The sequence below is a fragment of the Prosopis cineraria genome, unplaced genomic scaffold (assembly GCF_029017545.1).
Source record: "Prosopis cineraria cultivar Desert tree isolate PC_DT_omini unplaced genomic scaffold, ASM2901754v1 PC1215, whole genome shotgun sequence".
Lineage (NCBI taxonomy): Eukaryota > Viridiplantae > Streptophyta > Magnoliopsida > Fabales > Fabaceae > Prosopis > Prosopis cineraria.
The window spans coordinates 14,907-27,335 of record NW_026556540.1 but is presented as its reverse complement, the minus strand read 5'-3'; the positions used below and the strand labels follow the sequence as shown (position 1 = coordinate 27,335).

At 36.1% G+C, this 12,429-nt stretch overlaps 2 protein-coding genes across 4 annotated transcripts; both read left to right on the top strand.

Annotated features, from left to right (window-relative positions):
* Positions 1-914: 914 nt before the first annotated feature.
* Positions 915-4,107, top strand: LOC129299574 (G2/mitotic-specific cyclin S13-7-like). 2 transcript variants are annotated; one of them, XM_054938052.1, is made up of 9 exons: positions 915-1,170; positions 1,397-1,469; positions 1,587-1,608; positions 1,712-1,924; positions 2,051-2,176; positions 2,271-2,519; positions 3,131-3,292; positions 3,405-3,586; positions 3,721-4,107. In XM_054938052.1, the coding sequence occupies exons 1-9, from the start codon at positions 1,131-1,133 to the stop codon at positions 3,869-3,871; spliced, it is 1,218 nt and encodes a 405-aa protein (XP_054794027.1). In that variant the 5' UTR covers positions 915-1,130; the 3' UTR covers positions 3,872-4,107. The 2 variants fall into 2 exon arrangements, with proteins under 2 accessions (XP_054794027.1, XP_054794026.1); XM_054938051.1 differs by having other exon boundaries at positions 1,397-1,493.
* Positions 4,108-5,221: 1,114 nt separating this feature from the next.
* Positions 5,222-8,107, top strand: LOC129299573 (pentatricopeptide repeat-containing protein At4g14170-like). 2 transcript variants are annotated; one of them, XM_054938050.1, is made up of 2 exons: positions 5,222-7,219; positions 7,301-8,107. In XM_054938050.1, the coding sequence occupies exons 1-2, from the start codon at positions 5,344-5,346 to the stop codon at positions 7,789-7,791; spliced, it is 2,367 nt and encodes a 788-aa protein (XP_054794025.1). In that variant the 5' UTR covers positions 5,222-5,343; the 3' UTR covers positions 7,792-8,107. The 2 variants fall into 2 exon arrangements, with proteins under 2 accessions (XP_054794025.1, XP_054794024.1); XM_054938049.1 differs by having other exon boundaries at positions 5,222-8,107.
* Positions 8,108-12,429: the final 4,322 nt, after the last annotated feature.

Sequence of the window (12,429 nt, the reverse complement as noted above, 5' to 3'; positions counted from 1 at the left end):
TTTATCATTTTGTTCAATTCACGTGATTTTAATTGATGCCAATTGCCAGTGCACCATATTTGATTATTATTTATTTAAATCAATTATTCCCTTGCATCAAAGTTGGTCTTATTTTTTATTTGCAAATGAATATATTTAATATGAAATCAAAATATACATGATAAAATTGAAGAAAAAAGAATACTACATAATTGTTACTCCCTCCATTTAAAAATGTAAGATATTTTTTAAAGAGTTGGATGTTAAAAAATGTAAAATATTTTTAGTCTTTCGAGATGTAATCATTACTTTTTATTTCAAAAGTGTCCCTATTAATAGTGATTTTAAATTTATTATAGGGTATTTAATATGGGTAAATATAAAAATATAGGGTTCGTTTGAAAGTAAGTAACTATTTTATTGGGAGTGAGATTCAGTTAAAAATATTTTATATTTTTGAACGGAGGGAGTAATTAATTTTGAAATATAGAAATAATTTTATTAGATTAAAAAGGCAAGTCAATTTAGTAGGCATGTGAGAATTATTTATCAGTGAATTACTTAATTAGCAGAACAAATTCCATATAATGAAATTATTAATTAATTAAGTGAAATAATAACATAAACGGCTTATAAAGTTGAAAATAACATTAACGGCTAGTAAAAAATTTTAACTCAAGAACTCATTAAAAAAAACTCAAAAAAAGAAAAACGGCTAGTAAAAATTAAAGAAGTTAAGAGGAAGAGCCGATGAGGGAATCAGGAAAAGGCTTATAGCCGTTAGATACATCGGTCATCCAACGGCATAGATGCGATAAAGAATTGACCGTTGGAGCTGGTGTCCGCTCGACTCCAAGTGACACACCCTTTTGGTATATAACAATCCTCTGAATGCAGAAATTCCCAAATTTTCATATTCATTTTCAGAACTCAGAACTTATCACCGACAGAAGGAAAAGGATCATCTGAGAGAGAGATAGGAAGGAAGGAGTTGAGGAATTTTGTGTTCTGAATATTGACCGACGGTGGCGACGGACACGGACTCCGACGGAGGAGAGACGCGCAACAGTCGTCTCCAGGTGTTCCTCTAGTCGCTGTTTTCGACTATTGGAGGCGTTTTCGGGAATAACCTTCAAGAGCGGGACGCAGACATGGCTACGGGAGCTTATTTGCCAAATGAACTGCAAAGGGGTATGCGATCTTCTTCGGCTCTTCTTTGAGATTTTATGCAATCTGTTCTTCAACTTCTTTTTTCATGACTTTCTTAGGGTTTTATGACTTCAAATTTTTACTTTTATTTCAAACTAGAAAGCATACTCCTCGACGAGTCTTGTTAAAGTTTCTAGTGCATCTTTTTGCGTGTATCTTTCTGAAAATCAGGGCAAAAAATATTTCTGAAAGGAAAAGCGTTTTGTAGGTGAAAATAAGCCGAAGAATGTAGCAGCAGAAGGACGGAATCGACGTGTTCTCCAGGATATTGGGAATCTTGTGTATGTTTCTAAGCGCATCACAAGGTTTTGTTCTGTCGTTTTCTTATTTCGCTTCGCAAACCCATGTTTTTTAGTTATTAGTTAATAATAGTTTAATTGTTCTTGTTTGTCTTACAGGCAAGAAGCAGACAAGAACAAGGTGAGATATATATATATATATATATATATATATTATTTTGTATTAATGATTAATAATTTTGGAAAGAAATAAACTTTTTTTTTATTTGTGTATCATGTTCCAGAAACCAAGCTTTGCAACAACAAAAATATTAGCAGCAGGGAAGACTGTTCACCCAGAAGAACGTGAAGTTATTATAATTAGCTCTGATGAAGAAAGTGAGGAAGGAAAGGAGAAGGAGAAGAAGAAGGAACCAGGTAAAGCAAGGAATACAAGACAGCACTCAGCTAAGAAGAATGTGAAGACCCTCAGTGCAATCCTCTCTGCTCGAAGCAAGGTATTTCATTTCTTCTTCCTCATCCAAAGCTTCTCTGTTTCAGAACACAAATCTTGTCGTACTGTGGATCTGTGATATTGATATCTCAGAGTGGTGTGATAAATTTAAATGACTGATGAATCTCAGGCTGCTTGTGGACGTACTTACAAGCAAAAGGACCACGTGGTAGACGTTGATGCAGCCGACATTGACAATGAATTGGCAGCTGTTGAGTACATTGACGAACTCTACAAGTTCTACAAATTTGCAGAAGTAATAATCAATGTTCAATGTATTCGTATAATAATGCAACCCTTGACTCTGTCTCTCTTTGATTCAATTAACGTTTGATTTTTGTGAACCCCAGGATGATAGCCGTGTGCATGATTACTTGGGATCGCAGCCTGATGTGAATGCCAAGATGAGAGCAATCCTTGTGGACTGGTTGATAGAAGTACATCGTAAATTTGAACTCATGCCTGAAACTCTTCATCTGACAATAAACATTGTGGATCGCTTCCTTTCCATGAAGGTTGTGTCCAGAAAGGAGCTTCAGCTGGTTGGCATCAGCTCCATGCTCTTAGCCTGCAAATATGAGGAGATTTGGGCTCCAGAGGTACACTTCATTGCAACTACACTGGTGTTTGACTCAATTTATAGCTTCTTAATTGGAATTTCATATATAAAGTATCTGAAAAAGCACCACATATTGCTCATTTGTGTTGTGTAATCTAAACTATCAAAGACATGTTTGCTAATATAAGACTTGAGTAGAAACATGATAATTCATATCATATCTTTAGTCTCTAAACATGATGACATGATGGTAATTTTATACAATTCATTGCATCTAGGTTGATGTTTTACTCAATTTATAGCTTCTTAATTGCAATTTCATGTGTGTGTATATGTATAAAGTAACTGAAAAGGCACCACATATTGCTCAGTTGTGTTGTGTAATCAAAGGTAACTGAAAAAGTACCACATATTGCTCATTTGTGTTGTGTAATCTAAAGTGTCCCAGACACGTTTGATAAGGAGAGTTGAATAGAAACATGATAATTCATATCATATCTTTAGTCTCTAAACATGATGTATGTATGTATATATGCGTATAAAGTAACTGAAAAAGCACTACATATTGCTCAGTTGTGTTGTTTCTAAAGCATCAGACATGTATGATATGAGAGTGACTATAGTAACTGATGTTTTTGCATAATAATGCAGGTGAATGACTTTGTGTGCATATCAGACAACGCCTATAAAAGAGAACAGATTCTGGTGATGGAGAAGACAATCTTGAGGAAGCTGGAATGGTATTTAACTGTTCCTACACCATATGTCTTCCTTGTTCGTTATATCAAAGCCTCTTCTCCCACTGATAAGGAGGTATGTTATTATATTGTTCATTTTGGCTGATCTAAAAGATATTCCAAGTGCCAAATCTTTGTCTTCATTAGTGTTCAACAATTTTTCTTTCTGGCAATGAATTTTTTTATAGATGGAGAACATGGCGCATTTCCTGGCAGAACTGAGCTTAATTCACTATGCCACAGTAATGTTGTATAGCCCTTCTGTTGTTGCTGCTTCTGCTGTGTATGCTGCTCGGTGCACACTTGATAGGAGCCCTTTCTGGACTGAGACTTTAAAACATTACACAGGCTTTTCTGAGGACCAACTAAGGTAGTTACAGTTATTATTATTATTATTATTTTTTTTGGTTTCAGAACACACACACACACACACACCCACCCACACGAAGAGATATATGATTAATGAGCATGTAGCAATGATGTGGCAAACTCATGGTGGTGTAGGGAATGTGCCAAGCTCATGGTGAGCTTTCACTCACTGGCTGGTGAAAGCAAGTTGAAAGCAGTGTACAAAAAATTCTGCAATCCAGATCGCTGTGCAGTTGCTCTTCTTCCCCCAGCAAGAAGCTTGTTAATTCCACATGAACAGATTTGATATTTTAGCCTGGGAAATTTCTGAGAATATGATGGATATAGTAGTAATATGGTTTTTATGTAGTACAACATCAGTGTTGTTTAGGAGGAGGATGATGTCTGTAATGATCACTAGGTTTCTTGGTTTGGATTTTGCTGTGTGAAAGAAACTTCAGTATTTGGTTTCTGGATAATTATTGCCAGAATGAAGGAGAAACGTATATGCTTTTCTCCATTGCATTACGCTAATGAATTTCATTGATATGTGTAATTTTGTCCCAAAAAGAGGTTTACAAATTGAAATGAACGGAGTATTAAAATTATCGTTAAAATCGACAACTATATAACAATAATTTAAAAATAAATTAAGATGGAATTTCATAAAATTATAATTACAATGTGACCGGAATTCCATGTACCCCAGTGGCACCTGTAAGTGGCCTGTACCTGCATGTGAAAAAAAAAGGCTTAGCTTATAGGATTTATGGAATTCTCCAAGTATAAAACGATTTGAACTTTTTTTAATCCAGATCATACATATAAGGAAATGTAATTTAATATTTTATCTTGATTAAAAATAAAAGACAAAAGTTCACATTTAGTATTCAAATTCGATATAAAATTTTAATTTAATCTTTTAAATTTTAAAGATAAAAGATTAATTTTTAATCTTAATTCAAATAATTTTTGCTATCGATAATTGTATTTACAAAAAATTAATTTTGATATCAACATTTAAGAGTTTTGCTATTACGCACTGTTTCATTAATAGCAAGAGACAAATTAAAAAACTCATTTAAAATGGAGCCAATATCACCATAAATCAAAACATGCAAGTTTATGCTCCAAAAAGTGATAGGACTAAAGCTAAATGACTCTTTCCTAATGAAAGATGAATTAGATTAGATACAAATAGCTTTATTAATTCTTTTGGTACAACTCGGTCTCATACGGAACAAACAAAGCAATTGAAACAAAAATTTTTTCAAATGTCTTAAATATTTTAAATACAGTTATTGAGCTTATGAGCATTTTAAAAGTTTAACAAATTCAACAATACTTTGATTCAATTGAAACTTTTTCATTAATTCATAACGAGTTTCCTATCAATCATTCATTTTTTACTACTATTAATTAAATTAAATATTTTATTATGTAAAATTAGACTGTTACTTTTGATTATGTACCCATCAAATCTCTATCAATAATTTTAATATATTTGTTTTAAACATTGCCCCTTTTAATTATAAGAATTTTTTGTACTGACATGATTCAGCATGTCATGTCGGTTAACACAGTCTTTTCACGGGCTTCCATTCAAAAAAAAAAAAGAACATGCAAGTTTACCAAGCCGACGGAAAATTTTTGAAACGGCAGTAGTGTCTGCGAAGCGAAACTCGCGCCGAGGGGAAATACCGGAAGAGCCAACACCCCCACAGAGACGATCGATTTCTCTCCGATTTGAACACACGCAGAGACACTTGCCAATTTTCCATGATCGTTAGCCATGTTCTCAAGAAAAATCCTCTAACCTCAATATTTTCTTCCCCCATCAAAATCCAATTCCTCTCATTCTGTAGTGCCTCCTCCTCGCTTTGCAATGTTCAGATTCAGACTGACCAAAATCTTCTCGAACTCTGCTCTCTCTCCCACAACCTACCCCAAATCAGGCAAGTTCACGCCTTTGGGATTCTCACTAGCTTCCTCCCCGCTAGTGTCTCTCTCGCTGCTTCCCTCATTCTTCAATACGCCTCATATGGAGATTCCAGAACTTATCGGTTTCTTTTTCAGCAAACTGTGGGGCTATGTCGCAATGCTTTCTTCTGGAACACCCTTGTACGGGCTAACTCCATTGCTGGTGTTCGCGATGAGTTCAGGACCTATAACCAGATGGTTCGTTCAGGCATTCGACCTGATGGACATACCTTCCCTTTTGTTCTGAAGGAGTGTTCGGATTTTTCGGAGCTTCAAAAGGGTATGGAGGTTCATGGTGTTGCGTTTAAGCTGGGTTTTGATGGGGATGTTTTCGTTGGTAATACCCTTATGCTGTTATATGGTAATTGTGCACATATAATTGATGCAAAGAGGGTGTTCGATGAAATGTGTGAGAAGGATAAGGTATCGTGGAATACCATAATAGGTTTGTCTTCTCTTAATGGTTTTAACGCGGAGGCACTTGAGTACTTTAAAGGAATGAGTGTGATGTCTGGCTTTAAACCGGATTTGGTTAGCATAGTCAGTGTCTTGCCAGTCTGCGCTGACACTGGAGATCAGATAATGGCAAGTCTAGTGCACTGTTATGTTTTGAAGGTTGGTCTGTCGGGCCACGTAAAAATTGAGAATGCATTGATAGATGCTTATGGGAAATGTGGGAATGAAAAAGCTTCAAAGAAAGTGTTTGATGAGATGGTTGACAGAAATGAGGTTTCCTGGAATGCAATTATCACTAGTTTTACTTATACTGGGCGCAATATGAATGCCTTGGAAGCTTTAAGGTTGATGATTGATTCAGGAATGACACCAAACTCAATTGCCATTTCTAGTATGCTGCCAGTTTTAGGAGAATTAGGACTTTGTAAACTGGGAAAGGAAATTCATAGCTTTTGTTTAAGGATGGGGTTTGAATCTGATGTTTTCGTTGCTAACTCGTTGATAGATATGTATGCAAAAACAGGGTATCCAAGGATGGCATGCTCTGTCTTTCACAACATGGGTGTCAGAAACATCGTATCTTGGAATGCTATGATTGCAAACTTAACTCAGAACAGGTTGGAATTTGTAGCTTTAGACCTAGTAAAGAAAATGCAAACTTATGGTGAAATTCCCAACTCTGTAACCTTCACAAATATTCTTCCAGCTTGTGCAAGATTAAGTTTCCTGCACACTGGCAAGGAACTACATGCCAGGATAATTCGCGCTGGATATGCCTTTGATTTGTTTATTTCTAATGCTCTGACTGACATGTATTCAAAATGTGGGGGCTTAGGTCTTGCTCAAAATGTCTTTGACATATCTGTTAGAGATGAAGTTTCCTATAATATACTAATTATAGGCTACTCTCAGACGATTGATTGCTTGGAATCGCTAAATTTGTTTAAAGAAATGAGACTTTCAGGAATGAAGCCAGATAATGTTTCCTTCATGGGTGTAATATCAGCCTGTGCAAACCTGGCTGCAATAAAGCAAGGCAAAGAGATTCATGGCTTTCTCGTAAGGAAGCTTTTACACACTCATCTTTTTGCAGCAAATTCACTCTTGGACTTGTATACAAAATGTGGTCGAATAGATATTGCTTCTAAGATATTTGAATGTATTGAAAACAGAGATGTAGCTTCATGGAATACAATGATTTTGGGCTATGGAATGCTAGGTGAATTGGACACTGCAATTAACTACTTTGAGGCAATGAAGGAAGATGGTGTGGGATATGATTCAATTTCATTTATTGCAGTTTTATCAGCTTGTAGCCATGGTGGGCTACTTGAGAAGGGAAGGAAATACTTTATGGAGATGAAGGATCTTAATATCGAGCCAACACACATGCACTATGCTTGCATGGTTGATCTCCTTGGAAGGGCTGGTCTTATGGAAGAAGCAGCAAACCTTATTAGGGGACTCCCTATTGCACCAGATGCTAATATATGGGGTGCACTGCTTGGAGCATGCAGGATATATGGCAATGTAGAATTGGGACGTTGGGCTGCTGAACATTTGTTTGAGTTAAAGCCTCAGCATTGCGGGTATTATATACTTCTTTCAAATATGTATGCAGAAGCTGAAAGATGGGAGGAGGCTGACAGAGTTCGGCAGTTGATGAAATCAAGGGGAGCGAGGAAGAATCCTGGTTGTAGCTGGGTTCAAATTGGAGACCAGGTGCATGCATTTCTTGTTGGCGAGAAAATTGAGGGCTTAGATTCTGGCGTTTGGCTATCAGAATGTTGAATTTCCTGTTGTGGGGACTTGGATCCTCTCATTGTCTTGGTAAATTGACTGTTTAATGTTTCGTGTGAGAGAGAGAGAGAGAGAGACAGAGAGCGTGTGTGTAAAATTTAGATGCACATTGTAAAATCTACTGCATAAGTGGATTATACAGAAAGGAATCTCTCTCTCTCTCTCACAAAATTGATATAGTCAATTTTCTAAGAAATTGAGAAAGATCCAAATCTTTTGGCTTATTGCTGTGACCTCTCTGGAGCAATGTCTAAGAGATAGGATTGTATAGTTGAAGGCATTTTGGTTCCATGAGCTAACCGTATTACTTTATACTCTTTCGGTCCTCTTTATAAATTATTTCTATCAATCTCATTAATACCAATGTTCCTATATAACAAATTTAAAAGGTGATGTTATATTACTTCTTTTCTTTCACAAAGAGTAATTTTAAAAATATTTTTCAAATATTATTTAAAAAGCCATACCATAATTTATAAATGAGAGTAAATAGATCTTCTAAAATTTGCCTTATAAATGAGATCGGAGGGAGTATTTTTTTTGGCCAAATAAACCACATTCTATTTACTGGCATGAAATATTTCAAGACGTACGAGGCATGTATAGTAGTTGTAACATGGAACAGAACACAAGGCAAGCAGGGATTTTTGGTTTGATTTCCTTTAATTAATTAATTAACTCCGCCTATGTTTATAGCCGGTCCCAAGCCCGGGTAAAGGAGGAGGGTTGTGTTAGGCCATCAACAGCCAATGTAAAAATTTGTTGAATCTATCATGAACATGGACAATAGACGTTATAATGTTAATGCTAGGTCGTTGCCCGTAAGTAACGCGCTGCATGGCTCGAGTACAGTGATAAGTGAGTTAGAGCCGCTGCATCGGCGCCCGGATGTAGTGTTAAATGAGCAAGGGCTACCGCGTCATTCTGGACGCACGCGGCTAAAGAAGTTAGTCCATAAGAGCAAAATTAGATTTGGTACTTGGAATGTTGGGACATTAAATTGTAAATCTGTAGAGGTTGTAGGGGTTATGATTCAAAGGAAAATCAATATCCTTTGCTTGCAAGAAACAAAATGGCGTGGAGAAGGAGCTAAGGATATTCAAGGTTTCAAACTTTGGTATACAGGAAAAGTAAGTGCACGCAATGGAGTAGGCATCATTATAGATAAGGAGTGGAAGAAGAACGTTGTAGAAGTTAGCAGAATTGGAGACAGAATTATTTCTTTAAAAATGATAATTGGACGTGAGACTGTTAATATTGTTAGCGCTTATGCGCCGCAAGTCGGGACAGAAGCCAGTCTTAAGGAATTATTTTGGGAGGATCTGGAGGTGTTGATTCGACACATACCACAGAGTGAAAAGATTTTTATTGGAGGAGACTTTAATGGGCATGTCGGGAGGGAAGCTGGTCAGTATGCGAGGGTGCATGGTGGTTTTGGTTTTGGAGAGCTAAACAATGAAGGGCAAACTCTTCTTGATTTCTCATTGGCGTATGATTTTAAGATTGCCAACACTTGTTTCAAGAAGAGAGATGAGCATCTCATCACTTACAAAAGTGGAGCCTCAAGGTCGCAGATTGATTTTCTTTTGGTTAGGAAGACAGATAGAAAACTTTGTAAAAATTGTAAGGTGATCCCTGGAGACGCTGTAACGACACAACATAGGGTCCTAGTCCTTGATGTGTGTATTATGAGTAAAATCCAAAAACGTCGACAAGTAGTAACACCAAAGATTAGGTGGTGGCAATTAAAAGGTGAGAAGCAAGATATTTTCAAGCGAAATCTTTTGGATAAAGGAATTTGGGATTCTCAGGGAAGTGCTAACATCATATGGGAGGATATGGCTAAAAAGATACGGGAGGTTGCAAAAGTAGTTTTGGGAGAATCGAAAGGTTCTGGTCCGAGAGATAAGGAGTCTTGGTGGTGGAATAATAGTGTACAGGACAAAATCAAGTATAAGAAGAACTGTTTTAAAGCCATACATTTGTGTAACAATGAGGAAAATTGGGAGAGGTACCGTATGGCTAAGAAGGAAACTAAGAGAGCTGTGGGTGAAGCTCGTTCCAAAGCTTTTGAAGAATTTTATAAGAACCTTGAGATGAAGGAAGGAGAGCAAAATATTTATAAGATTGCCAAGAGTAGGGAAAGAAAATCAAGAGATCTAGAACAGGTAAGGTGTATTAAGGATGAAGAGGGAAGAATTTTAGTTACAGATGATGAAATTAAAAATAGATGGGAGACTTATTTTTCTAAACTTTTCAATGATGGAGAGGATTCATCTAGTAACTTGGAGGATTTAGTAACTGGTGAAGGAGAACAAAATTTGTCATTCTATCGAAAAATACATGATAAGGAGGTAAAGGAAGCTCTTAAGAAAATGGCAAATGGTAGAGCTAACGGACCTGATTGTATATCTATCGAAGCGTGGAAATGTTTAGGTGAAGAAGGGGTGAGATGGTTAACTAAGTTATTTAATGTGATTTTACGGTCCAAGAAAATGCCTGATGAGTGGAGGAGAAGTACATTAATTCCTATTTATAAAAATAAAGGAGATATTCAGAATTGTACTAACTATAGAGGGATTAAACTCATGAGTCACACAATGAAATTGTGGGAGAAAGTAATTGAGCACAGGTTGAGATTGGAGACAAGTATTTCTGAGAATCAATTTGGTTTTATGCCAGGTAGATCAACTACAGAGGCAATTTATCTACTAAGGGGATTAATGGAAAAGTATCGTTGTAAAGATAAAGATCTACACATGGTTTTTATTGATTTGGAAAAAGCTTATGACCGTATACCAAGAGAAGTGCTTTGGAAAGCGTTGGAAAAAAAGGGAGTACGGATTGCTTATATTAAAGCCATACAAGATATGTATGAGGGGGTAAAAACTAGTATAAGAACGCCTAGTGGTCAAACAAAGGATTTTCCTATAAAGATTGGATTACATCAGGGATCATCTCTGAGTCCTTATTTGTTCAACTTGATTTTAAATGTTTTGACGGAACATATTCAAGAGGAAATCCCGAAATGTATGCTCTTCGCGGATGATATAGTTCTTATAGCAGAGACAAGAGAAGAGGTTAATTGCAAACTTGAGTTATGGAGGAGGACATTGGAGTCGAAAGGTTTTCGTCTGAGTAGAAGTAAGACGGAATATTTATATTGTAAATTTGGTAAAAGACTATTCGAAAATAATTTGGAAGTGAAATTGGGAGATCAAATCATACCTCAAGTGGAAAAGTTTAGATATTTGGGAGCCATTATTCAAAATGATGGCGAAATCAGTGGAGATATTTCACATAGAATTCAAGCTGGGTGGTTTAATTGGAGAAAAGCTAAAGGAGTTATTTGTGACCGTAAGGTGCCTAATAAACTTAAAGGAAAGTTTTATCGTACTGCTATCAGACCGGCAATGTTATATAGTAGTGAATGCTGGGCTCTAACGGGACAGCAAGAGCATAAAGTTGGAGTAGCAGAGATGAGAATGTTACGATGGATGTGCGGACATACACGTAAAGATAAAATTCAAAATGAGCACATACGTGAAAAAGTGAGGGTGGCACCTATTGAGGAAAAAATGGTAGAAAATCGGTTGAGATGGTTTGGGCATGTACAAAGAAGACCAAGGGAGGCACCAGTGAGAAGAGTGGAACATATAACTTTGAGTCCGATTAAGAGAGGTAGAGGAAGGCCTAAGAGAACACTCTTGGAAGTTGTTGAACGTGATCTCTTAATTAATAATATTTCTAAAAGCTTAATAAATGATAGAACACAATGGCGTCTTGCAATCCATGTAGCCGACCCCACCTAGTGGGATAAAGGCTTGTTGTTGTTGTTGTTGTTGTTTCCTTTAATTAATTGTTAGTGATGCATGCTTCATCTCAATAAGTCGAGGCTTTTTGTTGGATGGTGAAATATGTAGTCTTCAAATTTGATTTAAATGGTTCGGATTTATCTTTTTATTTATATTTTTATATAATGAAATAAAAATTTTAAAAGGATATAAAAATAAAATAATATTAAATTTGCATTGTTCAGTTTTAATTTGGACAATTCAGGTGATAATCACTCACTCAAACCTTATTTTGAGCATTCTTTCCTTTGTTAACAAATGGACTTTTAAGGGTCATATTATCATTTGCATCATAATTTAAATTATTTTATACTTTGAAAAAGAGGGTTGTCTACGATGTAAAGGAAGAAAAATATGGCCAACTCGCTTTTTCACCCATTTACATACATACCCATAGAACGTTTTCAAAAATGCAGTTAACAACGTTACGCTTATCATAACATAAAGTGCATTATTTGAAGTCCATCTAAACTTCTGATTCTTTAGGTTATTTAAGTTCGAGAAAGATTTGCCCATTTTGATATTTTCAGAATATACTCGAGCTCGGAGATCACACGAAAGTTAGACAGCAATATTCACCTGCTTCACGAGTTTAATTCAAATCTGTTTTGGCTTGTCATGTTGCTGAAAGATTATTTTCTTTAGAATGCACTATCCTTTGCATGATATTCCTCAGTTTCCTGTATCCTAAAGATCTTGCCAATGCAGACACTTGGGGGAAAAAAAAACTGAAAATACTTCTATCACGTTGCACACCAAAATTTATAATGGATTA